The sequence below is a fragment of the Eubalaena glacialis genome, chromosome 9 (assembly GCF_028564815.1).
Source record: "Eubalaena glacialis isolate mEubGla1 chromosome 9, mEubGla1.1.hap2.+ XY, whole genome shotgun sequence".
In the NCBI taxonomy this organism is placed as follows: domain Eukaryota; kingdom Metazoa; phylum Chordata; class Mammalia; order Artiodactyla; family Balaenidae; genus Eubalaena; species Eubalaena glacialis.
The window spans coordinates 922,278-950,269 of NC_083724.1; the positions used below are offsets into that span (position 1 = coordinate 922,278).

General features: G+C 55.1%; 1 protein-coding gene across 2 annotated transcripts in view; it reads right to left on the minus strand.

The window, feature by feature from the left end:
* The window catches only part of CACNA1B (calcium voltage-gated channel subunit alpha1 B), a 180,723-nt gene extending 153,235 nt beyond the window's left edge, over positions 1-27,488 (minus strand). For both annotated transcript variants that reach the window (XM_061199517.1, XM_061199518.1), the window contains exons 1-3: positions 27,205-27,488; positions 26,125-26,230; positions 22,523-22,662 (exon numbers count right to left, since the gene is read on the minus strand). In XM_061199517.1, the coding sequence (XP_061055500.1) occupies positions 22,523-22,662; positions 26,125-26,230; positions 27,205-27,488 (530 nt within the window). The remainder of the gene's footprint in view (positions 1-22,522; positions 22,663-26,124; positions 26,231-27,204) is intronic.
* Between the last annotated feature and the right edge of the window lie 504 nt (positions 27,489-27,992).

The following is a 27,992-nucleotide window of genomic DNA, read 5'->3' on the forward strand; positions in this document are numbered from 1 at the left end:
GCCTGCGCACCGCAACGAAGAGTAGGCTCCCGCTCGCCACAACTAGAGAAACCCCACGCGCAGCAACAAAGACCCAATGCAGGGGCTTCCCTGGTGGCGCAGTGGTTAAGAATCTGCCTGCCAATGCAGGGGACACGGGTTCGAGCCCTGGTCTGGGAAGATCCACATGCCGCGGAGTGACTAAGCCCGTGAGCCACAACTACTGAGCCTGCGCGTCTGGAGCCTGTGCTCCGCAACAAGAGAGGCCGCGACGGTGAGAGGCCCGCGCACCGCGATGAAGAGTGGCCCCCACTTGCCGCAGCTGGAGAAAGCCCTCGCACAGAAACGAAGACCCAACACAGCCAAAAATAAATATAAATAAATAAATAAATTTTTTTTTAAAAAAGAAAAAAAGACCCAACGCAGCCAATAAATAAATAAATAAATAAATATTTTTTAAAAAAAAATGTGAGTGACCTACACCAAGAAAACGACAAGACTTTATTTACCGAGAGGGGAGCATTGAACACATGTTAAGATACATGCTACTCCTGGATGGGCAGAAAAACATAAAACATGGATTTTTTTTTTTTTAATAGATTTTTTTTTAAGTATTTATTTATTTATTTATGGCTGTGTTGGGTCTTCGTTTCTGTGTGAGGGCTTTCTGTAGTTGTGGCAAGCGGGGGCCACTCTTCATCGTGGTGCGCGGGCTTCTCACTGTCGCGGCCTCTCTTGTTGCGGAGCACAGGCTCCAGACACGCAGGCTCAGTAATTGTGGCTCACGGGCCCAGCTGCTCCGCGGCACGTGGGATCTTCCCAGACCAGGGCTCGAACCCGTGTCCCCTGCATTGGCAGGCAGATTCTCAACCACTGCGCCACCAGGGAAGCCCAAAACGTGGATTTTTAAAACCTGAGTCTCCACAATTTGACTTAGAGATTCTCAATAATTGACACAATCTCCCAAAAGGAATTCTTTGGACTACAGCAACATGATTTCAGAGTTATCTGGAAAACTAAATAGGCAAAAAAATTAAAGAAATATTCAGAAAAGAAGAGCAAAGAGAGAAGGTTTTGTTTCATGAGATACTGAAATGCTACTTTGAGCTCAACAGCTAGACCACAGGCCAGATGGGTTCAAACCAAAGCAGAAGCAGCTCCTGTCACACACAAAAGCACTTAAATATGCGATAAAGGAAGCATAACCAAATGACGGGGGAGCAAAGAATTTTTTAATATGATTTACTGTCACCCGACTTCTAGGCATTTGTCCCAAGGAAATAATCAGAGGTGTGGCACAGACGTATGTATGTTTTTGGTCTTTTCTATAAAAGCAAGATTGGAAATAACTTAAATTCTCGACACTAAGGGGATGACCGGGGTCAGTCCGCACGCTCGACGCCAAGGGGACGACCGGGGTCAGGCCGCACGCTCGACGCCAAGGGGACGACCGGGGTCAGGCCGCACGCTCGACGCCAAGGGGACGACCGGGGTCAGGCCGCACGCTCGACGCCAAGGGGACGACCGGGGTCAGGCCGCACGCTCGACGCCAAGGGGACGACCGGGGTCAGGCCGCACGCTCGACGCCAAGGGGACGACCGGGGTCAGGCCGCACGCTCGACGCCAAGGGGACGACCGGGGTCAGGCCGCACGCTCGACGCCAAGGGGACGACCGGGGTCAGGCCGCACGCTCGACGCCAAGGGGACGACCGGGGTCAGGCCGCACGCTCGACGCCAAGGGGACGACCGGGGTCAGGCCGCACGCTCGACGCCAAGGGGACGACCGGGGTCAGGCCGCACGCTCGACGCCAAGGGGACGACCGGGGTCAGGCCGCACGCTCGACGCCAAGGGGACGACCGGGGTCAGGCCGCACGCTCGACGCCAAGGGGACGACCGGGGTCAGGCCGCACGCTCGACGCCAAGGGGACGACCGGGGTCAGGCCGCACGCTCGACGCCAAGGGGACGACCGGGGTCAGGCCGCACGCTCGACGCCAAGGGGACGACCGGGGTCAGGCCGCACGCTCGACGCCAAGGGGACGACCGGGGTCAGGCCGCACGCTCGACGCCAAGGGGACGACCGGGGTCAGGCCGCACGCTCGACGCCAAGGGGACGACCGGGGTCAGGCCGCACGGCAGGAGAACCGTGTCTTCAGCGCGTGCTCAGCTGTGCAGGATGCTCAGACGCCAGGCCCCCGTGTGCAGAGGCCCCCTGGGGACCCCTCGCATGGCATCTTGGGCAACCCTGCCCAGCTGACGAGGCAGCCTGCCTCTACGCCCCTGGAGTAGGATACCAACTGTGCATTTTAAAAACTTACACATAGAAGAAGCTCGGAAGGAAATAGCTCAAAATATTAATAGTGGTTATCTCAGGATGGTGGGATTGTGGGTCATTGTTTTTACTCTTTCCAATATGAGCATTTTAAAGTGAGAAAATCAATATTTTTTATTTATACAGAAAAGGAAAATGTGTACCTTCCGTTGAAATTTTTAAAAATAATAAAATAACTTGGAGGCACTTTAATTAAAGATGTTATATTAACAACAATAACAAAAGGGTAATTATAGCATACATCCTACTAGCATACATCCTACTACATCCTACTATTTGCTAGAGCCTAAGACTTTGGTGACTACTATTCCCAAAGTCTTAGGCTCTAGGAAATCCTGGAAAGCAAGGCAGGAGGTCAGCCTTGCAGGGGGGGCAGGGCTGGCTTGGGGCTGGGGGCCTTCCTTCTCAGCCCACACCCAGCAAGGCTCCTGGTAGGAAGTACGTGCTCAATAAATGTTAGTGAAGAAGCCCTGACGTTTCCAAAACTAAACAGCAAAGAATCCACACACATAACTCATAAAAGTAAACACAATTCAGTAACGTGCAAACATGTCCAATCCATCAGTCACGGAAACGAAAGATAAAACAGCAACGAGGAGTGGTCTTACACCCGATACATGATCAAGAGCTTTAGAAATGTAACCCCCAGTGGTGGTGAAGTTGATATTGAACTAATGATTTAAATAGAACTAGTGGGAATGTAAATTAATGCATCCCACTTGTAAAACAACTTGGCAAAATAAAATGCCATAAAACGCTTCAACACTTTCAATTAGTCTTCTCTAGGAATCTGTCCCATCAAAATAATGAAAAATTCAGAAACCAAAGTTACAAAGATAGACATCACACTATTGAGATTAAAACCCCATGTAGAGGGACTTCCCTGGTGGCTCAGTGGTTAAGAATCCGCCTGCCAATGCAGGGGACATGGGTTCGAGCCCTGGTCCAGGAAGATCCCACATGCCGCGGAGCAACTAAGCCCGCGAGCCACAACTACTGAGCCCGCATGCCACAGCTACTGAAGCCCGCAAGCCTAGAGCCCGTGCTCTGCAACAAGAGAAGCCACTGCAATGAGAAGCCCGCACACTGCAACGGAGTAGCCCCCGCTCGCCACAACTAGAGAAAGCCTGCATGCAGCAACGAGGACCCAACACAGCCAAAAATAAATAAATGAATGAATGAATAAATAAATAAACATATTAAAAAAAAAAAGAAAAAAAACTCATGTAGAACCATCTTCGCGTGCAACGACAGTGGAACCCTGGGGGCTCATTACAAATAATAACACATCGCATCGGACCTAACGTGTTTGTGAAATAACGTTAAAAGAAACAGATGAACTGATTCATGGATGAACCTTAGAAACACTGTACTAAGTGAAAGGAGCCAGACACAAAGGGCCACACATCGCATGATGGCATCACATTCAGTGTCCAGACAGACACATTTCCAGGGACAAACAGGAGATGAGTGATTACTGGGGCCGGCGGGGAGGGGCATCGGGGCATGACTACGAATGGGAAGGCGTTTCTTTCTCGGGGAGATGGAAATGCTCTAAAATTAGGTTGTAGTGATGGTGGCACAACTCTGAGAACATACTAAAAATCACTGACTTGTACGCTATAAAAGGATGAATATTATGGTATGTGAATTTTACCTCAATACGCTGTTATATAAAAAAGGGTAAAATGCAAGTTTTATGCAAATTGTGATAACAACTACATAAAATATGCAGGGACTCAGGCCCCAGAGCACACACTCACCCAGCTAGTGACTACTGTAGCCCAACCCCCAGGCCCAGGTCACCCCAGCACATGGAGCAACAGGGCGTAAAGACGTGGCCGGGACTTGGGGGCACACAGGCGCGTGGCACGTGCTCAGACACACAGCCCCATGGGTACCCAAGCACCCAGGGTGGACAGCAGGAGCCACGGACACACTGCCTGGACCACAGATACCAGGCCCACACGGCACAGACACATCAGCCAGTCCCTGTGTGGAGTCCCACCCGCACGGGTACCTGAGCTTGGGGGGTGCTCCCGGCCACGTGGGGTGGGGAGAGGTGGCAACACCCGCTGCAGTGCTGGCCTGGGGCCCTGACCCTGACCCAGGCACCCCCCACCCGCCCAGAGTCTGGGGTCTCGGCTGGGTCTTTGTAGCTGCATATGGAACATACTGGCTAGAAGGTCACGCTGCCTTTCAACCTCTGTTTCACGATGGGGGGGCCGTCCCCTGCCCTTCCCCAGGCCAAGCTGGGAGCTCCCCCTGAGGCTCCCAATCCACCAAGTCAGCAAAGGGAGCAGAGACGCCCAGGACAGCCTTAGTCTGGACTGCTGAGCCCGCACAATTGCTACTGGTGTCCCTCTGACTCTCAAAAACACCTCAGTTTGGGCAACGAATCAGCAAGAAGGACCTGGGGTGCAGGGGCCACCCGACCCCTTGAGATGCTGTGACCCCAGCAGTGGTGGCTTTGGCACCAAGTCGGCCGAGCTGAGCAGGGCCCCGACCCTGCTGGGGCCCCAGGCGGGACGCATTTCAATGGTGCCGCTCAGCGCCTTTCCGGGAGCTCAGGCCCTGCCAAGCAGGCGGCTGGGGTGCCATGTCCTCTCCACCCAGACGTGAGCACCCCGGGCTCCGCAGGGCTTGCCTGGGAGGACCTCAGCCCTGGGACACCAGACCCAGGACCCTGGAGCAGGTGGCCGGGGTTTAAGTCCAAGCCTGGGTCTTCCTGGTCACAGGGAAGGCACGGCCTGTCCGGTCCCTCACCTGAGACATGGAGGTGACAGCGTGAGGGTCCCGTGGCTATGGTGACGCTGCTACGAGATGACACTCAGAAGATGTGCCCGGCAGCATCGGGACCCACCAGCACTCAGTGGCAGGGGCAGCGGCACCAGCGTCCTTGGGGCTGTTACTACCGTCATCAGGGAGGGGGTGGGGCGGGCTCCACGGGAAGCCAGGAGCACCTGCTCGCCCCGGTCCTGGTTCCCGCTGGGCAGGTGCCGAGTCCCCAGGTCAGGCCCGGGGGGCGGGTGCCCACAGCACCCGCCCACGGCCCAGGGAGACACGGGAGCTGAGGGCAGGCGCATGGCAGGGGAAGCACCATCTCCAGGAACTGCTTTGTCACTGACTTTCCAGGTGCTGGCTCTTGCCCAGGAGGCTGCTGGCTGTTGCCATGGAGACAGCCTGTGGGTCTCAGCCAAAGGTGCCTCAGCCTCCTCCATCCTCCTCACCCCACCCCCAACCCTGGGCTGAGCATGAAGCGCAGGCCCCCTGCACTAGAGGCCCTGAGCCTGCTCCAAACCCCAGAGACACCAGGCAGGGCTGAAGAAGGGCCAGGCCTGGCATGTGCGGGCCACCATGCCAGAGAACATGACATTCACATCTCATTCAAATAAAAACATCATGGGCTGTCTACGACATGCCAGGGACTCTCGGAGGTCAGCACCATTAGCCCCATCATACAGAGGAAGAAACTGAGGTTCAGAGAGCACATCCAAGTGTCCAGGCTCACAACCCAAGAAGAGGTGGAGCTGGGACATGGCCCAGTGCCTCGTGCCCCACATGGTTACACACAGTGACACACACTGACTCACGCTGAGGTCAGCCTCACACGCAACAGACGTTGTCGTAGTCACTGCCCAAAGCACAGGAAAGTCCAGCCACATGTGATCACCCTCCCCAGCCTAAATAGGGCTACAAGACAGGTGGGGAGCACACAGAGTGGACAGAAAGGGTTCCAGGCCACCAGCTTCTTTGGGGCACAGTGGGTGACCATCATAGGGATGCTCTACAGCCCCTCCCTGACCATCACCACCCCCAATCTGTGCTGGGAAAAGATGGCCCCCAGGTGGACATTGTGCCCTTAGACTGCCTGAAGTGCTCTGTCCAGCTTGAAAGAGGCCTACTACTTTGGTCAAGTGCAGCAAAGCTCCAACCAGTGAGGTCACTGTGACCCAGGACACTCACTCGCTGCAGCCATGGAAACCCCAGGAGGAGATGCCTCCAGGTCACTGCCATCAGACCCCTCTTCTTAGGGTAAATTTTACTCCCCCTGAATATCCTGAGGGTCAGGGTAGCTAGTGGTTAGGAGCTTGGACTTTGGCTCAGTCTAGCTGGAATCCTTACTGGTTCCTGCAGAACAGATTTCTGAGCTTCCTCAGTCTCCAGTCTGTAAAGTGGGAGTGTTACCCACTCCCTGCAGTAATGAGGGGTCCCGCCAATGAAGGTCGAGTAGGGAACTGGGACTTCTACCCCATGTAGAAGTCACAAGGCAGAAGACCCCTGCCTCTTCTGGGTCAGGATCAGAGACTCAGCTAACACAGGGTTAAATAAGATCCAGAGTCTCAGAAAAACATGTGGAAATGTCCAGGTTTCAATCAAAACTCATTCATCAAAAAGCCAGGAAGATCTCAAACTGAACCAAAAAAGACAATCAGTAGATTCCAACACTAAGATAACAGAGATATTAAAATTATCTGACAAAGATTTTGCAGCAGTGATGATAAAAGTGCTTCCACAAACAATTGCAAACATGTTTGAAACAAACCAAAAAAATAGAAAGTATCATGAACGATGTAAAGAAGAATCAAATGAAAATTTTATAACTGAAAACTACAATAACCAATATAAAAAGCTAAGAGGATGGGCTCAACAGCAGAAGAGAGGGAACAGAGGAAAGAGTCAATGAACTGAATAACAGTACAGTATGAACGTGAACGACAGAGAGAAATTAGGCTGAAAGATGAAGGAGGAGCAGTGGGGGGAGGGGAAGCAGAAGAAGAGAAGAGGGGGAGGAGGGAGCCTCAAGGACCTATTGAGTGACTCCCAAACAAAATAAACTAAAAGATATCCACAAAATACATCATAGTCAAACTTCTGAAAACTAAAAACAAAGAAAAAATCTTGATTGTGACAATTAGAAATTTTTAAATGGAATAAATTAGGTGATAATGGAATTATTTTCTTAGGTATGATAGTGTTATTATAGCTACATAGGCCAGTGCCCTTATTCTTAGAACACTAGGGATGATACTTCATAATACCTACAACTTTTAAATGGCACAGCAAAATATATAATACAGGAAGGAAAAAGATTGCAAAATTAAAATTTATTGAATTTAGGTGGAGCATATACGTTGTTCACTGTACTACCCAACTATCCTCTGAAAACTTTCATAATAGAAGTGGATATATATATATGAATATATATATGAATATATATATATATATTCAGAAGAGCCAGAGAAACACATCCCTATAAAGGAAAGTAATTCAAAGGACAGTGAATTTCTCATCATAAATCATGGAGATCAGAAGGAAGTAGCACAATATTTTCAAATGCTGAAAGAAAAGAAGTGTGAACCTAGACACCAGTACCCAGCAAAAATATCTTTTGGGAATGAAGGAGAAATCAGGATATTCTCAGATGAAGAAATACTAAGAAAATTTGTCACCAGCAAACCTATTTTCAAAGAGTGATTTTAAAAAGTTCTCTAAATAAAAAGAATACGATGAAAAAAAGGAATCATTGACCATAAGGAAGGAAGAAGAATGGAAAGAATAAAAATAAGGGTAAATATCAATATAATACAGTTTCCTAAATTATGTTTTCTAAACTATGCTTGTGGTTGAAACAAAAATTATAGCACACTCTGATGCAGTTCTAAATACATGTAGAGGGGCTTCCCTGGTGGCGCAGTGGTTAAGAATCCGCCTGCCAATGCAGGGGACACGGGTTCGAGCCCTGGTCCGGGAAGATAAATAAATAAAATACAATAAAATGAGTATCACAATAAAGGAAGTCACATGAATATTCTGGTTTCCCAGTGCATACAAAAAGTTATGTTTATACTATACTGTAGTCTACTAATTGTGCTATAATAGCATTATGTCTAAAAAAATGTACATACCTTAATTTTAAAATATTTTATTGCTAAAGTATGCTAACCATCATCTGAGCCTTCAACAAGTCATAATCTTTTAGGAGTGTTTGAAATATTCCAAGAATTAACGAAATGTGACACAGAGACAAAAAGTGACCCAATGCTTTTGGAAAAAATGGCGCCAACAGATCTGCTCTATGCAGGGTTGCCACAAGCCTTCGATTTGTGAAAAAACGCATTATCTACAATAAAGTGAAGCTCAATAAATGAGGTGTGCCTGTATGTACTCAACAACAGAGCCACAAAATATGTGAAGCAAAAACCAATAGAGCTGTAAGGAAAAATAGACAAATGCACAACTATAAATGGAGACCTCAGCACCCACCTTGACAACTGACAGAACAACCAGACAGAAAATCAGCAAGGATTCAGAAGACTTATTAACACCTTCAACAAACAGGATCTAATCCACATTTATAGAACATGCCACACAAAAACAGCAGTATACATATTCTTGCCAAGTGCCCATGAAACATAAACAAAGATAGACCATATCGGGCTTCCCTGGTGGCGCAGTGGTTGAGAATCTGCCTGCCAATGCAGGGGACACGGGTTCAAGCCCTGGTCTGGGAAGATCCCGCATGCCGCGGAGCAACTAGGCCCGTGAGCCACAATTACTGAGCCTGCGCGTCTGGAGCCTGTGCTCCGCAACAAGAGAGGCCGCGATGGTGAGAGGCCCGCGCACCGCAATGAAGAGTGGCCCCCACTTGCCACAACTAGAGAAAGCCCTCGCACAGAAACGAAGACCCAGCACAGCCATAAATAAATATATAAATAAATAAAAATTAAAAAAAAAAAAAAAAGATAGACCATATCTTGAGCCTAAAATAAACCTTACCAAATTTAAAATAATCAAAATCATACAGTGTGTTCTCTGACCACATGGAATCAAGCTAGAAATTAATAACAGAAAGATACTGGAACATCTCCAAACATTTGGAAACTAAACAGCACATTTCTAAACAATCTACAGATCAAAGAAAAGTCTAGAGGAAAATTTAAGAACACATGGAACTGAATTAAACTGAAAATACAACATACTAAAATGTGTGAGACACAGCTAAAGTGTGCTGAGAGGTAAATTTAATATGCCATGTGCATACACTAGAAAAGAAGAAACGTCTCAAATCATGCATCTAAGCTCTCACCACAAGAACTGAGAAAAAAAAGAGTAAAATACACCCAAAGCAAACAGAATGCAGAAAATAATAAAAATAAGGGCAGAAATAAGCAAAACTGAAAAAAAAGAAAGAAAAAAATCATTGAAACTAAGAGCTGGTTCTTTGAAAAGATCAATAAAATTGACAAACTTCTAGCAAGACTAACCTAAACCTCCCAAAAGAGAGCGATCAAGAGAGAAGACACAAATTACCAATATAAGAAATGAGACAAGGGCTATCACTACAGACCCTGCAGACATCAAAAGGATAATGAGCGACTACTGTGAACAACTCTACACACATAAATTTGACAATTTAGACTAAATGGACTACGTCCTCAAAAAACACATACTACCACAACTCACTCAACAGGAAATAGATAATTTGAAGATCCCTATAACTATTAAGGAAATTGAATTCATAAGTTTAAAACTCCCTAAAAAGAAATCTCCTGGCCCAGTTGGATTCACTGCAGAATTCTACCAAACATTTAAAGAAGAATTCACAGCATTTTTACACAATGGCTTCCAGAAAATAGAACAGAGAAGGGAACACTTCCAAATCCATTTTTGGAAGCTTGTATTATCCTGATATCAAAACCATACAAAGACAGTACCAAAAAAAACCAAAAACAAAACAAAACAAAGCAAACAAATGACAGACCAATAGCCCTCATGAATACAGATGCAAAAATCCTTAACAAAATATTAGCAAATACAATTCAGCAATATATAAAAAGGAATTATATACCATGACCATGTTTGTTCCAGGAAGTAAGTCTGGTTCAATACTCAAAAATCAATCATTGTAATCCACCATATTAACATGCAAAGGAAGAAAGAGTCACATGATCATACCAATGCAGAAAGAGCATTGGATGAAATCTGACACTGACAAGAAGAAATCTGATTCATGACAAAAACTCTTAGAAAAAAAGGAATAGAGGGGAACTGCCTCAATTTAATAAAAAGCATCTACAAAAACCTACAGCAAACATTATACTTAATGGGGAGAGTCTGAATGTTTTCCTCCTAAAACTGGGAACAAGGCAAAGGTGTCCACTCTCATTCAACTTAGTACTAGAAGTCCTGGTCAGTGTAATAAGACAAGAAAAGGAATGAGAAGGGAGACAGATTGGAAAGAAAGAGATAAAACTGTCCCTATTTGCAAATGACATACTTGTCAACATAGACAATTCCAAAGAATCTTAAAAAAAAAGAGAAAAATCTCCTGGAAATAATAAGTGCATTCAGCAAGGTTGCAGGATTAGAGATAAATATACAAAAATGTACTGTTTTTCTATATACTAGCAGTGGACATGTGGACACTGAAATTTTAAATATAATACCATTTGTACTCATGCAAAAATAAAAGAAAAACTTAGATGTAAATCTAACAAAACATGCATAGCTCTTGAATCCTGAAAACTATAAAATACTGATGAAAGAAATCCAACAAGATACTGTAAAACTCTTAGAGGAAAACATAGGAAGAACACTCCTTGACATAAATCACAGCAAGATCTTTTTTGACCCACCTCCTAGAGTAATGGAAATAAAAACAAAAATAAACAAATGGGACGTAATGAAACTTAAAAGCTTTTGCACAGCAAAGGAAACTGTAAACAAGACGAAAAGACAACCCTCAGAATGGGAGAAAATATTTGCAAACGAATCAACGGACAAAGGATTAATGTCCAAATATATAAACGGCTCATGCAGCTCAATATTAAAAAAACAAACAACCCAATCAAAAAATGGGCAGAAGACCTAAATAGACATTTCTCCAAAGAAGACATACAGATGGCCAAGAGGCACATGAAAAGCTGCTCAACGTCACTAATTATTAAAGAAATGCAAATCAAAACTACAATGAGGTATCACCTCACACCGATTAGAATGGGCATCATCAGAAAATCTACAAACAACAAATGCTGGAGAGGGTGTGGAGAAAAGGGAACCCTCTTGCACTGTTGGTAGGAATGTAAATTGATAACAGCCACTATGGAGAACAGTATGGAGGTTCCTTAAAACCTAAAAATAGAATTACCATATGACTCAGCAATCCCACTACTGCGAATATACCCAGAGAAAACCATAATTCAAAAAGACACATGCACCCCAATGTTCATTACAGCACTATTTACAATAGCCAGGACATGGAAGCAACCTAAGTGTCCATCGATAGACAAATGGATAAAGAAGATGTGGCACATATATACAATGGAATATTACTCAGCCATAAAAAGGAATGAAATTGGGTCATTTGTAGAGACGTAGATGGACCTAGAGACTGTCATACAGAGTGAAGTAAGTCAGAAAGAGAAAAACAAATATCGTATATTAACGCATAGATGTGGAACCTAGAAAAATGGTACAGATGAACCGGTTTTCAGGGCAGAAATAGAGACACAGATGTAGAGAACAAACGTATGGACACCAAGGGGGGAAAGCGGGGGGGGCAGGGGGTGGTGGTGGGATGAATTGGGAGATTGGGATTGACATGTATACACTGATGTGTATAAAATTGATGACTAATAAGAACCTGCTGTATAAAAAATAAATAAATAAAATTCAAAAAAAAAAAAGAAATCAAATAAGGTCTACATAAATGGAGAGACTTACCATGTCCACAGATTGGAAGACTCAACATAGTAAAGATAACAATTCTCTGCAAATTAACACACAGGTTTTATACAATTCCTGTGAAGATTCTGCATATACATTGACAAGATTATTCCAAAATTTATATGGAAGCAAAGAAATTAGAATAGCTAAAACAGTTTTTTTTTTAATTTACTCTTAAACACTTTTTTTAAAAAAAGAATAAAGTGGGAGGAATGAGTCTGCCCAATTTTGAGACTTAAATAGTTACAGTAATCAATACAGTGTGAAACTGGTAGAGGGATGGACACACGGATCTATGGAACAGCAGCAGACCCACACAAACATGCCCAGCTGACTTCTGACAGAGACACAAAACACTTCAGTGGAGGAAATACACTGTATAGCCTTTCCAGCAAGTGCTGGAGCAACTGGATAGCCACACACAGGAAGAAAACAAACAAAAAAGAATCTCAACTTAAGCCTCACTCCTGATACAAAACTAACTCAAAATGGATCCCAGACTTACACATAAAATATAGAATGATAAAACTTTCAGAAAAAAAAAAAAAATAGGAGAAAATCATCATGACCTAGGGCTGAAAAGAGTTCTTAGACTCAAAACCACAAGCCCTATCCATAAAAGGAAAAACTGATAAATTGGACTTCATTAAGATTCAAAACTTTTGCTCTGCAAAAGTCCCTGTTACGAGGATGAAAAAATAAGCTACAGATTGGGAGAAAACTGACTAGTAACTAACAATCCAATTAGAACCTGAGCAGAATATATGAACTGACACTTCCCCACAATGGAGACACAGATGGCAAATAAGTCCATGAAAAGACGTCCAACATCATTGGCCATTAAGGGAATTCAAATCAAAACCACCATGATGTATCACTGCATACCTATCGAAATAGCTAAAATAAAAAATAGTGACAACACCAAACTCTTGTGAGGATATGGAGAAACTAGATCACTCATACATTCCTGGTGGGAATTTAAAAAACTGTAAAATGGTACTGCCACTCTGGATAACAGTTTGGTAATTTGTTAAAAAACTAAATATGCAACTGCAATACAGCCCTGTAATTGCACTCCTGGGCATTCATCCCAGAGGAATGGAAACTTATGTTCACACAAAACCTGTGCATGGATGTGCAGAGCAGCCTTGTGGGTGATATTTCAAAAACTGGAAACAACCCACATGTCCTTCAACAGGTGAATAGTTAAAGAGACAATGGGCAGTAAAGAGAAACAAAGTATAGACACATGCAACAGTGTGATTCAATCATACTCAGAGAATCATCCTGAGTGAACAAAGCCAATCCCAAAAGGCACGATTCCATTTACATAATGTTCTTAAAATGACAAAATGATGGACATGGAGACTGGATTATGGTTGCCAGGGATTGAGAAGCAGTGAGGTCAGAGGAAAGTGGGAGCAGATACAAAAGGGCAACAGGAGGGGTCCCGGTGGGGATGGAGTTTCTGTGTCTTGACTGTGCCATTGTCGACACCTTGGTTGTGAAATTGTGCTACAGCTTCACAGGACATTACCCTCTGAACCCTCTCTGCATATTGTGAATCTACAATTAGCTCAAAATAAGATATTTAGTTTTTTAAAAGGGGATGTTAATAACAGCATCTAGCCCAGGATGGTTGTAGGATGATTACATTAGCAGACCAGCCAGCACGCAGGAAACTTCATGGAAGAGTCAGCTTCTACCTTTCATTCTCCCTTCCATGTCTCAGGAGCTCACGCTGCCCACCTCCCTCTGCCCACCTGCTCTGGTGCTTTCACCAGAGGGCTCTGCACCCCCACTGCCCACCTCCCAGGCTGGGGACCCAGAGAAGCACACGTAAGTGCACCACCCCAGGGGTCTTACCCCCTGGAAAGAGCCCCTCATGGAGACCGAGTCCAGGCCATGCGGGCAGGGACAGGCCTGGAGGGGTCTCGCACGTGCCTCTGCTGTGTCCTTGCATCAGTGTGTGTTGCAGGGCTGGTCGGCCTTGGACTGTACCCCAGTGGAAACACTGTGCCCCAGAATTGATTAGGTGACGGCAAGAAGGAAGCTCTTGCTTCATGCCCGTCCCCTCCCCATCACTGCGTTCTCAGAACCCAGGCCCAAGATCGCAGGTGCAGGGCCCGCAGGCAGAGGGGGTGGCAGGGTGGCGGCTCCCTCAGGGATTCCCACCCTCAGACCGGAGGCTTCACCATGCCCAGGACACCCCCGGACCTCCCCCGGGCTCAGCAGTGCCCCCTGACCCCTGCCCCGGTCCAGGCTGGAGAGGGTCCTAGGGTGGGCGGGCAGCCCTGCCTTCAGCCCGTCCTCAGTGCCTGGTGCTGCTGTGTGTGGTCAGGCCCGGGAGGCTGACAACAGACCTGGAGGAGTGAAAAAGGGCCCACGGTCAGCGGAAGGTGAGGCAGGGAGGAAGACACTGGCCCTACAGACGTCTCACCCGGGCCCACAACATGGCAGCCACAGCAGAGCCGGGCCTGGAGCCACACGATCGCCCGGGGTCAGTCACATGGCACCCTGTGCCCATCGGGGCCGGGGCAGGCTCCCTGCTCTCCCAGCTGGATTCCAATCCCACAGTATTTGCTGCACACTGGGAACCGGGGCACCGAGGCAATGGGGCCAATGGACGCTCATCAGAGGAGCCTGGGGTCTGAGCACAGCCTATTATGGACTAAACTGTGTCCCCCCCCCCCCAAATTCCTGTGTGCAGCTCTAACCTCCAGAGGGACTGTATTTGGAGACGGGGCGCTTAGGAGGTAAATGCTTAAACAAGGTCATAAGGATGGGCTTTAATTTAATAGGATGAATCTAACCGAACACGAAGAGAACCCAGAGACCTCTGCACACACGGAGAAGCAATCCCGTGAAGACACAGTGGGAAGGCCACCGCCTGCAGGCAGGAAGAGGGCCTCGCCTAAAGCAACCCTGCGGGTGCCTTGATCTTGGGCGTCCAGCGTCCAGACAGTGAGACAGTGAACGTCTGCTGTCTCAGCCCCTGACCCCCATCTGTGGCCTCTGTTACAGCGCCTGAACTAACACAGCTCTCAGGGGGAACATCTGTCAGCAGGGAGGGGCTGTCACGGAGCCAGCCAGTAGGGAAGCCCCTTGGGGCGAGGAAAGGGCAGAGAGGCCCGCCAGGTGGGGAAGGGGGGGTGAGCTGAGAGAAGACAGACGCACAGCCCATCCCACAGGAAGCAGGGGGCCCAGCCGTGCACACGGGCTCTTTCTCTCCAGGAGGGGCTGTAGTGTCGGGGGCTCTGAGAGTGGACCCCCCGGGGGGAGGCTGAGACCCAGAGAAAGAGGGGCACAGTGGGGCAGCAGCGAGGCGGCTGGCTGCATGAGCAACAGGACACCCAGGGGCCTGTGACAGGTGACCTGCGGGATCTGCGAGTTTCAGGTCAGTGTGAGTGCAGATGGGCTGCAGGCGGTGGGGAGGCCCTGGGTGGAGATGAGGCCTGGCCTGCCCATCCCGAGAAGGACCTGCTCTCCCGTCCCCTTCCCCAGGCCAGGGACCGGCTTTGGCTCCAGGCCTAGTAACCCAAGAAGACATTAGCAACCATTCTCACCTCCAGGTGAATCTGCAGCTCTGGGCTCAGCGGTGTGAAGTGGAGGTGAGGGGAGCCGCCTGGAGCTGAGCAGGAAGACAGAGCCCAAGACCCAACTGCGCCGCCCACCCAAACAGCTGCAGGTGTATCCACCACCCATGGGCAAACGTTCCCGCTCTCCCCAGGCATGAACTTGACCTCCTGTGACCTCTGCAGGTGCACCAGGCACAGGATACATGGATAGGTGAGCAGTTGCCCCGGGCCACCTCTCAGAGGCACTCGGGGCTTGGCATCCTGTGGGCACCAGGCGGTGGCAGCCCCAGGGGGCCCAGCACCCGGGACGAGAGCCGGCAGCGCGGCACAGCCCGGCTGAGCTCCAGGTCTGAGGCCGGGCAGCCTGCACTCCCTGTCCTGCCAGGACCCCCAGGCCCTTGGAGCTGGGTGGTGGGGCCTCTCCCCCAACACACGGGGTGGGGTCTGCAGGCAGCGGCCAGGAGGGGCCTGGCTCCGGCTCCCCACACCCACCCGGGAGAGTGACAAGAACCCTAAATCAGAGGAAGACAGGGGAGGAGGAAAGGGGGGGGGCAGAGACACAAGCAGGGGAGTAAGCTGCTCCTCCATAAACACCCAGCGGCGAGCGTGAGGAGGGAGGCTGGGATCCCACCCGACCCGCCCGCCTCGGGGGTCACACAGCCCAGCACGGGGCTCCGGGCCTGTCCCCAGGGACTGACAGGCCCCGTGGGAGGCCACTGTCAGGAGGCAGGCACCTGGGGGCTGGGCACAGGGTGCCTCCCCCCAACTCCGACCCGGCCACACAGCACAGGAGGCCTGCAGAGCCCGGGGCCAGGCCTGCTCTGAATCGTCAGTGGAGCCTCGGGGATGCTGCCTGGAGCATAATGGGGACCGGACAGCCCCCTTCTGCCGCTCCAGGGGCCACTTGTCAGAACTCAGTCCCCTCCTCTGTCCCGACCGCTTCCAGCCTCAGGTGGGGATGGAAGAGAAAGTCCAGCAAACCCCCAACCTGACCAGGCATCACAGACCCCGCCTGCAGGACCACAGTCACAGGACGCAGGAGGAGCCCACGGGCGGCGGCTCCAGCCCTGAGCGCGAGCTCTAGTGCCCACGCTCGGACACGCACTGGGGTCAGCCCACGTCCAAACCCACTGCCGCTGGTCACTCAGACACGGTGTCCCTAGTCACCTCAAACCTGGACACAGCGTCACCCACGGCGAGGCACAGCGTCCCTGGCTGCCACACGTGGACACAGGGTCACCGCGCACCTCGGCCATACCTGCTGGCCCCTCCTCAGCCAGGGCAGTGTCCTCCGCGGCCCGGCCTCCCCACAGCGCTCTCCCGCGCCCTCTGACCAACTTCACATCCATGCCCAGTGCAAACGCCTCTCCCTAGGCGGCGCCAGCCCGCTCGCCTTCCGCTTCCCACAGGACGCCCAGGCCAGGGAGGGAGGACCCTGAGCTCTAATTACAGGTCCTGGAGAGAAATCCCGGCTTAATTTGGAGTGAAATGAGAGGCTGTGGTTGGAAATGTCCCCTTGGGGAGTCACCTGTCTGAGCTGGGACACGTTTCTCTGCTGTCCCCGAGGAAAGCTCCAGGCTGGGGCTGGGGCTGTGACGTGGTCAGGGACACCCATGGCCTCGGGATCCTGGGGTCCTCTGCCAGCACAAAGAGGTCCCCGGGGTCTGAGGGGACCCTGTTGCTGCCCCTACTCCCAGCTGCAATCAACCTGTCAGGACCGTAGGGTGGGCTGGGGGCTGCCGACGGGATGGGGAGGGCGGAGGTGGCGACGTGGGGACACACCAGCTACAGACAGGCTGGGGACGCGGGTGCCACACTCGGGGGTGCCAGCGGGTTTCCTGAGGACAGTCAACCAGACCAGTGCTTCCTGCAGCTCCACCCCAGTCCAAGCCCCCTCGCCTCCCTGGGGCACTGCTCCTCCCCCAGCACCGGCCCCTGCACCCGGAGCCCCGCAGCAGGCCCCGCGGCCTCCCTCCATCCTCACCCTCCGCCCCCTCCCAGGCTCCGGACACCTCTGCTCAAGGTCCTTCTTAGGGACCTTCCCTGACCCCCGTGAAGGGGAACTTCACCCCACCCCGCCCCCGCCTCCTGCTCCACCGCCCCGCGTGGCAAGAGCTGTGCGTTGCCTGTGTCCCCAGGAGACGCAAGCTCCACATCCACTGCCGTGTCCCCAGCAACCAGAGCATTTGACAAATACCTTCCACACGAACGAGTGGAGGGACGGCCAGCCAGATGGTCAACGGGCGGAGGAGGGAAGGTGACTAGAGACGGGGCCGAGGAGGAGGTGAGAGGCCGAGGCAGGCGAAGGTGCTCCGCACTCACTCTCTCTCCCCGCCGCCCCATCTCTCTCCACCTGCTTCCCACTCCACGCCTCAGCTGACAGCCGGCTTCCGGGTTCAGTGGAAACGCAGAGGTCAGGGGACGGCTCCTGCCCCGGCCCTTCTTTCTCATCCGACAACCCAGCGCCCACGCTCAGCTCACCCCCCGGTTTCCCGCTGTTACGGAGAGACGAGCGTGGACCCGGGATACTGGACCCTGGCTTCCCTCGTCCACCCAGGACATGACTCCAGCGCTCTGGCTGCATCGCCGCTACTCCCTGCCTCCCGGACCTGGCCCGTCTGCACACAGGCTCCGGCCCCCACCTAATAAAACCCTCTGCCTCTCCCCTCCCCACTGCCACTGCCCAGTCCTCTGCCGGCTTTGCTGTAAAACTCCCTCAAAGGTGGAAGAGCTGCCCCAGGTGCTCACCACGGACCCTTCCCATTCCCGCGGGACCTTCCCCTGCAAGCTCTCGGGAGACCCCATCACCCGCACGGTGCCCAACGCCGCGCTCAGCCGTCCATCCTCCCCTCGCTCCTGCCTCCTCGGCGCCGTCCCCACCCACGTCACCGGCCAGTCCCGACGTATCAGCTCTGGGGTCCCGGGGCTCAGTCGTGGGCAGCTTCTCCTCCAAACTCCCCACTCCCTGGGGATCCTGTCCGGTCTCAGGCTCTAAAGGCCACGGATACACCTGTGTCCTGGTATTGACACCGCCAGCCAAGCCCTCTCCCCAAATATCTAGATGGCTCATCCCCTCACATCCCTCAAAAGTCACCTCACTAGTGAGTCTCCTCTGACCACCCGACACCAAGCACCCAGTCCCCACCGCGTTCTCCTTGAGCCCCTTCCTACATGGGAAGATGAAGCACGGTACTGTCACAGAAGGAGTGGTCTCCACGGCACACCTGCCCCCAGGCACCGTGATGCGGCCGTGACCTGCCCTTGCCGACCCTCTGCACACCGAGAGGACACAGCGCGGGGCAGGGAGACGGGGTCCCCCAAAAACGCAGCCCACAGGGCAGGGGCCTGGGGGTCTTGTTCACTGCTGTGTCCTCAGCACCGGGTAAAGGCTCACTGAATCTGAGTAAATGAGTGATCAAGGGATGGTGAGTGGGCGGGGCAGTGCCGGGCGGGGCAGTGCCGGGCGAGGGCAGCTCGAGGAGCTGGAAACGCGTGGACAGGATGGAGGACAGAGGGCGGCAGGCAGGGCAGCCCCTCACCTGGCTCCGTGGCCAGGACTAGATGCTGTGCCCCCTGCAACGCCAAGAGTGCACCCAGGCGCAGTTTACAGGTGAGTACATGAGGTTAAGAGGCTTCCCTGATGCAGGGAGGGGCCCTCGTTCCATCAGGGCCCTCCCACAACCTGCGTGCCAGCCTCAGAAGTAGAAGGGAGCCCAGCTGGCCTCTGGGGACAAGTCAGCACCAGGGCCTCCCCGGCCAGAGCCCTTCCCCTCCCCACCATGGGCCTCCGGCCCTCTGAGCACCAATTAAGTCAACCCTAATTAAAAACAACAAAGTAGGGAACTTCCCTGGTGGCGCAGTGGCTAAGAATCCGCCTGCCAATGCAGGGGGCCCGGGTTCGAGCCCTGGTCCAGGAAGATCCCACATGCCGCAGAGCAACTAAGCCCGTGAGCCACAACTACTGAGCCTGCGCTCTAGAGCCCGCGAGCCACAACGACTGAAGCCTGGGCGCCTGGAGCCCGTGCTCCGCAACAAGAGAAGCCACCGCAATGAGAAGCCCGCGCACTGCAAGGAAGAGTAGCCCCCGCTCGCCGCAACTAGAGAAAGCCTGTGTGCAGCAACGAAGACCCAACGCAGCCAAAAATAAATTAATTAATTAATTTTTTAAAAAGGGAAGGAGAAATAACGTCCCCCCCCTGCCATGGCTACCCACAGGGACCTCAGCTCAGGAGGGCTTAGAGTTAGGCGTTCTTCCCTGGGTTCCCTGGGGCAAGCACTCACCCCAAAATGGACCAGGGCCTCCCTCCACCACACACCACACACACATACACGTGCACACATGCACATACATACAGGTACACACACACAGGTGCACACACGTGCACAGACGCACACGCGCACGCACACATGAGTACACACACAGGTCACGAGTCCCTGGGTGCTGCAAGCAGGAGCAACAGAGCAGCTCCCGCACGTGACTCTGGGACATAGATCACCCTCCCCACCTGGGAGCTCCCCTCCCAACCCAGCGCCACCGCTGGGGACAAGGTGCAGAGAGAGGGAGCCTGGAAACCATTGGTGCCAACTCACAGCGAGAGCAGAGACTCCAGGACCCAGATGAGAGACACAGAACAGGCAGAAAGAGAAAGAGACAGAGGAAGAATGAGAGAGAAAAAGCAAAAAGACACAGAGAAACAGAGACGTCGAGAGGCAAAGAAATACCGAGAAGGCAAAGAAGAGATAAAGGGTCAGTGAGGCAGAGAAGATTAGAAATGGGGAGACAAAGACCAAGAGAGTAAGACAAGGAGACAGGGAGGGAGGGAAAGAGAGACAGAAACAGGGTTGGCGGGGTAGGAGAGAGGCCCACGTGAAGAAGAGACAGAAGCGAGGAGAGGTAGGAAAGAGGAGGTGGAGAAACAGATGGGCCGAGGTCAGGATCTCCAAGTCTGGGCTGGGGGCAGAGTTAAGGTCTCGGGACCCTTGGGATCCCCCTGCTGGGGCTCCCAGGAAAGTGAGCCCATCCTCTTCTCTCTTGTGCCCCGGAGAGTGTCGTCAATGGCTAGAGAGAACAGCCACCCTTGGAGGTCTCTCCTAGTCCTCACAGGGGGACGGGGCTCCCTGGACCTGGAATCAGGACATGTTTGTTGGAAGACCCAGGGGCCCTGCCAAGGGGTCGGTGTGGGCTCCTGCCTCCCCGCCTTGCTCCCAGCAGTCCAAACACTCAGCACCGTGGACAGCATCCCCAGAGGCGGGGTCCCACCATCCCACCCAGCTCCCAGCTGGCCCAAGCACAGAGCACCCTGGCTTCAATAGCCCATTAATTCAGCAGATGCTCCTTGACCCTCCTGGGGGCCCTCCCAGAGCTAGGCTCTGGGGACACCCAGAAAAATAAGACGCCGTTCTTATCCTCAGGGACTCACATCTAGAGGGAGAGAGAGATGTAAACAGCCAGCGACGCTCCTCGACAGCCCGCGCAGTGCCCACTGGACTGTGGGAGCACCCTGCCCTCCGAGGGGCCACACCCACCTCCAGATCCCCACCAGCAACATCGGTGGGACCTCAGAGGGCTTTCTGTAAAAGCCCCCGCTGCCACCGCCACCGAGGGCAGCAGGCGGGTGTGGACGGCGCACGCCGCACCGCAGGACCGCGCGGCTCCCAGCAGAAGGCTCCCCACTCGCTTCCCTTCTCGGTCATTAGGAAAAATGAAAGGAAAACAGCAAGATGCCCAGAAAGCCTATTATATCCGATTTCAGTGGCACCCATCCCATCACAGCCGGTGACAGGCTGGTGCCACAGGTGCAAAGACAGAAAGGGAAGCTGAGGCACAAGGCCCACCAGCCCCTCCGTCACCTCCAGGGAGAGACCCTCTGAAGGCGAGGCCACCTCAACTCTGGCCCATGCCAGGCATGCTGCAGGCACCTCTGGGGCCAAGCCACCGGCAGTTCGAGCAGACAGCGGGGCAGGCCCCCCAGGATGGGGCGGGTGAGGGGGGGCCTCATTCGGGAGCCCAGAGGCCATTTAGCCAAGTCTGTTTGTCCTCACATGCGGCACAGGACAGAGACCTGGCCACAGCCTCCTGTCCCTTGGAAGGAGTGTTCTGGGCCACCGTGGGGCTCCGAGCCTCCCTGGGACCACAAGGTCCCAGAAGGAGCGGCTGCAGTCCGCCAGGGCGGGGGCCTCTGGGACCTGGGCTGTGCAAACAGGCTCTGTGGAGCAAACACCTAGGCGCTCACCCCCAACCCCAGCCCAGCCCCAGCCTCAGCCTACTGGCCAGAGGAACAGGGCAGAGGCCCTGAACACCCATCAGGCAGATGGAAACACTATGGCCCCGAAGGCTGGGGCCTCCATGATGAAGAGCAGGGCATTCTACCCGCTCTCCAATGCAGCCCAGCCCAAGTTGACTTTCTGGATCTCCTGGGTTGTTCGGAAACCACAAGCTGGCAATTGTTAGGGCCACCTGAGAAGGACAGTGGGTGGCAGGACACACTGATTAAGCACCTTCCTGGAACCAGAAACTGACGACACACCGGCGCAGGCTCATCCAAGCACAGCTCCAGGAAGACGTGTCCGAGAACCCTTCAGGCAGGAGGCTCAAACACACAAACGTGCCCCCAGGTCACGGGGCGACAGAGGCAAGGCTGGAGCCCAGGATTTACAGAATAAGGCCCAGAGCCCTCCCCTGCCCTGGTGACCTGCCCACAGCACCAGCAGCTCTGTAAGCAAGGCTCGCCCGAGGGCAGAGCACCGTCGACGGCCCCTCAGCCCAGATCACAGCCCAGGCACCTCCTGGGGAGAGACAATGCCCGTCCCGCCAGCACCCACCCCGTGAGGACCACCACGAAGCCGGGGCCTCCAGCGTGCCCGATCCCGCCCCTCACAGAGGGCACCCCGGGCCCAGCACCCACCCCGTGAGGACCACCACGAAGTCCATGACGTTCCAGCCATTCCGCAGGTAGGAGCCCTTGTGCAGGACGAAGCCCAGCGCGATGATCTTGATCCCGGCCTCGAAGCAGAAGATGCCGATGAAGTACGGCTCCGTGTCGTCCTGAGGAGAAGCGCAGAGCAAGGTCACCACCGCCCGGGGTGTGGCAGGCGAGGAAACCCCCCACCACCCACAGACTCGTCTCTTCCATCACGGGCCTGTTTGATCTCTGCCAAGTTCCCCTAACAGGGCAGGTGGCCCTGTCCCCGCGGCCAGCGACACCCGATCACAATAGGAAGGGGCTCCCACCCCCGGAAGCCCTGCAGCAGGGGAAGCAATAACAACAATAACAAAATTGGGGGGTTTTTCCCACAATCACTAGGACAATCCTCATTATAACACTTCACATGCATTAAGCACTATTATCATCCCCATCCTAGAGGAAACTGAGGCACAGAGAGGTCAGGAACTGGGCCGGAGACTCACAGCTTGCTAGAGGCGAGACAAATCCTAACCCAGAGGTGACCTGGGTCTGATCCTGGGCTCGAACCGCTACGGGGACAATGGCCCAGCTCCCGAGAGGACAGCCCAGGACCCACGCATCCCCTCAGCACACACCTTCTGGATAAGCAAAACATGCACATCTTGGGGGGAGCAAGCATGGCCGGGCCTCAGGGAGCCTCTGGAGGGCGAGGCATCCAGCTGGGCGAGAAGGAAAGGAATTCCGGGCGGAGGGAACAGTGTGAGCAAAAGAATGGGGACAGGAGAGGGCAGGGCCGACACGGGCCGGGCCCCCTGGTGGCGAGCACAGCGGGGACGAGCTGCGTGCACTCAGGGAGAAGACACACACAGACGGGGTGGAGAGTGACCAGGGGCATCACGCACTTGGGAAGGGTGGCAGACAGAGCCTCTGTGCAGGTGACCTGCAAGCTGGACCAAGGGGACACAGGGGGAGGGTCAGCATGGCAAACAGCCTGAGTGCAGACCACGGACACAGAAGTGGACAAAGGGGCAGCGGGAAGGTCCTGCCCTCAGGACTATGGGAGCCACGGGAGGACTTGTCCTCCGAAGGCTGCTCTGCCAGGGAGGGCTCGGGCCTCAGGGGCCAGGGACCAGCCTCCCGGGGTTGCAGGGGAGGGGAGGGCCGGACTGGTTCCCTGTGGGTGTTGCCAGTTCCTACTCAGGACCAGCAGCCTGAGCCTTCCTCCCCAGAGAAGCCTGGCCCTCCAGGGCTCTCCCACCCGACCTGGTGAACCCCCAGCCTGGCGTCCATCGTGGCCCAGTTCTCCTGTCCTACCACCCTGATGCTGACTCACGAAGGGTCATTCCCCGGAGGCTTCTGGTCTGGTTTAGTTGGAGGGTCCCCTCTCCCCGAGAGAAGAGGCTGCTGACCACCTGCCCTGGGTTAACAGCTGGGCCCCAGCAAACAGATGTTCACAGAAGCCTCTGGATACACAGAAGAAGAGCAAGCCAGCGCCAGGAGACGGGGCGGGGCCCCTCCCCAGACCCCTCCCCAGACCCCTCCCCAGACCCCTCCCCAGACCTTCCCTCACAGCTCTTCCCCCAGCCCCACCCTTGATCACACTTGGCTGAGGGCTGGCTCAGGGCAGGGGTGAGACTGCAAGCCCAGGGCTCCAGCTGAAGGCCACTCAGGAAGTTGATGGATGTGTGGGAAGCGGAGGCCCCAGAGACAGGGAGCTGTGGAGGCCCCTGCCCAGGCCAGGCTGCCCCTGCGCCACACGGCCCCCGCCCAGGCCGCTGCGTCCGGCCTCCCATCCATCTCAGGGGCCTCCAGGCCTCCAGGGGGGCACGTTCCGCTTATTCTCCCAACAGCTCAGCCCCCACCTCCTACAAGCGTACCGACCCCCATCACCACAAAGCAAACCCTCCCGCACCTGTGAGGCAGGAGCTCAGACGTGGCTGGACACACGGCTGGCCTACTCAAGCCTGCTGCCGGAGCCTGGCTGCTTGCACACTGGCCTCCCTGCCCCCTGCCCCACCCCGGCCTGTTTCCCTCTGGCCCCACCCCTGTTGGACTTCCTTAGAGATGTGACCACGCCCTGTGGCCTGGCGTTCAAGGCTCCCTGCCGGAAACCCCAGTTGCCTCTCACTTTCACCCTCTTCTCCGGCCTCCAGAGTGGACCCCCACCACCAAGCATGTGGCAGGCATGGGGCCCACAACACCAGCAGGAACCTGGGGCCCAAAGAAGGTGAGTGACCCTGTTTGGCTCCACACCTGGGCAAGAGTCACGCAGAGGGACCACACCCCACTCTGCCCGGCTGTGCTGCCTTTCACACTCCTCCTCCCCCCGAGCCCCACAGCAGAAACCCCTCCTGGCCGTCCTTGCGCCTGGAGAAACGACTGCCCCGTGATCCCCCATCTCCTGGCTGACCACCCAGGCTGTCACTTCCTTGCCTTCTCGTGGTGCCCACCCAACTGAGAGCACCCCCAGGGCAGCCTTACTCTGTCTCCCCTTCCCCACCCCTTGGCCTGGAGTTCAAGGTCTATGCAGAGCACTGAACAGGCCCTGTTTCATCAACGCTTTTCTCCACTGAAGTTAGGGCAGGAGCTTGGACAGAACCGGTCACTTGCCAGGGTGTGGAAAAGAGGGATCAGCCTCTGGCTGCCCGGTGCCCCCAGAAGTGTCTCCTCCTCGGGGACCTCAGGACCTCCAGCAGCTCTCCAGCCAGGCCCCAGGCTCCCTCTCCAATCCCCGCACCTGCTCTTCCTTCTCTCTGCTCTGAAGCTCGGTCTCTCAGGCCCCTGGGAGCCCACACCAAGCCCAGGCAAAGGGGCCAGGGCAGCAGGGGTGGCTGGGGCTAGGGGACATAACCTCACCCTTGAAATGGGGCTCACCTCCTCAAGCAGCACCCTTCCCCCTGCCCCAGCACCTCCAGACACCCTGACCTGGCATCCTGGCTCCTGTGGGTTCTGTACTCCAACACGGGAAAACACAGGGGTCTGGGGAGCTCCGGGCAAGAGTGGGTGGAAGCGATATTCGGGACGTTTGGGAAGAAAGCCTGGGAAGGAGTGCTTCCCATGGGAAGCGGCGGGCCCACAGGGAAGGGATTCCAAGCAGAGGCAGGGAAGACAGCTCTGAAGGAGAAGCTGACAGTCCCGAGACCAAGGGCTGCACCCCGGGGGCCGAAGACTATCACAGCCCTGCAGGGAAGGGTGGGCAGCTAGCCCCACCCCCACTCACGGAGCCCGACCCTCCTCAACCTGGGCCATTATGAACGCCCTTCCCACACCCCAGCTTTAGCTCTTAGTTTCTTAGTCCGTGTGGACTGGACAGGTGTAGGGGTGGCTAGTGGCACTGGGCAGAGCAGCTGCCGGCTAAAATGGCCCCTCTCAAGCCACCCTTCCCCAGCAGGGGCTGAGCTGGCTATCCCACTCTCCTGGCCCTTCAGGGAAGTGCTAGCTTCCCGGGTTCTATCCTTTTCCTCCACTGAAGGAGGGGGAGCTGCCCAGACTACCCTGCCCGAGGAAGCTGTGCCCAATCATGGATCCTTAAAGGGTCGTGGAATCAGACAAGCTGCCGCCACCCCACGCCCCGCCCTCCGGCCGGCCGCCACCGCACTCACCAGCCGCTCAGACATGGGCGTCTTGTCTCCGTCGGGGAGGTGCTGCTCCAGTGCCAGCACGATACAGTTGGCGATGATGGTGGCCAGAATCATGTACTCAAACGGAGTGCGTGGGTTAAGGACTGGCCAGGAGGCGCCAAAGAGGAGAGGCTAGGAGACCAGGGCCGACAGCGCGCAGTGCAGCAGCCGGGGCCAGGCCGCCTCCGGAGGGGCTGAGAATGACCGGGTCCGGAGTCCACCCCGCCCTTCCCGTCCTCATCCTCGGGGCCGCCGCGAGGGACGCCTCCGCAGTCGCGGCCACCAGCCCCTCAGCACGTCCCCGCGGCCGTCAGCACCGCGGACAGCGCCTCCGCCGCGGCTCCGCCCGGCTCCCGCGCCCCGAGAGAGGGGGCTGTGGGCCCCCAGCGCGCGGCTGGAGGAAGGACCCCGCGCAGGCGCACACTCCCACCTAAAGACACACGCAGCCACATGTACCTACACAGGCACGTGAGCATACATGTACCGAGAGTCCCGAACGCACGCACGCGCAGCACCGGGTTCATGCTATGCCCGCACACACGCAGGCACCTGCAGCCAGGCGCGCGCACGGGCTCGCGTCCCCCGGGTGCTCACACCTACACAGACACCGATTCGCCCTCGGGTGCCCTCCAGGCTGGCCGCGCGCTCTGCGCCCAGACCGTGGAAGCGAAGGGACGAGCCCAGGGGCAGGGGGCTCCGCCCAGCGTCCACCCCGCTCCCGCGGCCGCTGCCACCACGACCACACACACACACACACACACACACACACACAGAAACACACAAACACGCACGCACACGCTGCGCGCGGAGGGGGCCCGGAATCCGCCCCGCCCCCTCCTCGCCGAGCCGACCCGATGCACCTCTCCCCAGGGCGCACCCTCCTCCAGCCCCGAGAAAGATGGCCACTGGGCGCCGCACGCGACCGGCCCCCGCCCCGGCCCCCCGCCCAGGCCGCCCCTCCCAGACCCGGCGAGGCGCGGACGCCCGACGCCGCACCCGTGGCCGTCCCCGCGACCTCGGGCGGCCCCCGGTCCCCGCCCGGCCCGGCCCCCGGCAGGATATGGCCACTCGGTGATGCGCTTGGCGTATTTGCGGACGACGTTGTCCTCGCTGAAAACGAAGAGCGAGCGGTTGACGGTGAAGCAGTTCTGCTTGACCGGGATGGGGTTGTACAGCGCCATGGTCCGCGCGCGCTGGGCGATCGACTGCTTGTAGAGGACCCGCTGGCCCGGCTGCAGACCCCCAGGGCCCGGGCCGCCCGCCCCGCCGGCCCCGCCGCCCCGGGCCCGCTCCCCGCCGCCGGCGCCCCCATAGCGGCCGCCCAGCTCGTCCCCGAAACGGACCATGGCTCCTGGGCGCTGCGCGCATCCCCCGGCCCGGCGGCCCCGCGGAGATGGGAGGGCGCGGGGCGCGCCTGGCGCTCGTAGTGGAGCAGCCGCGGAGCCGCCGGACCCACACGAGACCTAGCCCGGCAGACCGCCGCCGCACCCGACTCCGCCGCCCGCACCACGCCCTATAAGGGGCCGGTCACGTGGCAGCGCCCGACCAATCCGCGCCCGCCCCGCCTGCCTGGATCCCGCCCGCCCCGCCCCCAGCCGGCCGCCCCCGCCCTGTCCCCCTGCTGGGTCCGGCCGCCGGCCCTGGGGGCTGCGCCTCGGCCCTCAGGTCCTCCTGGGCTGCGCCCGGGCTGGGCGGCAGCGGTGAGCGTGCGCCCTCCGCGCGTCCCGCCTCGCGCCCGGCCGGCAGCTGGCCAGATGCTGAACTGGCAGGCTCAGGCCAGGAGCTGGGCGGGGCTGGGAGTCCTCGACGGCTTGCTGAGCGGCACAAACGAACCCCTCCTTCCCCCCAGG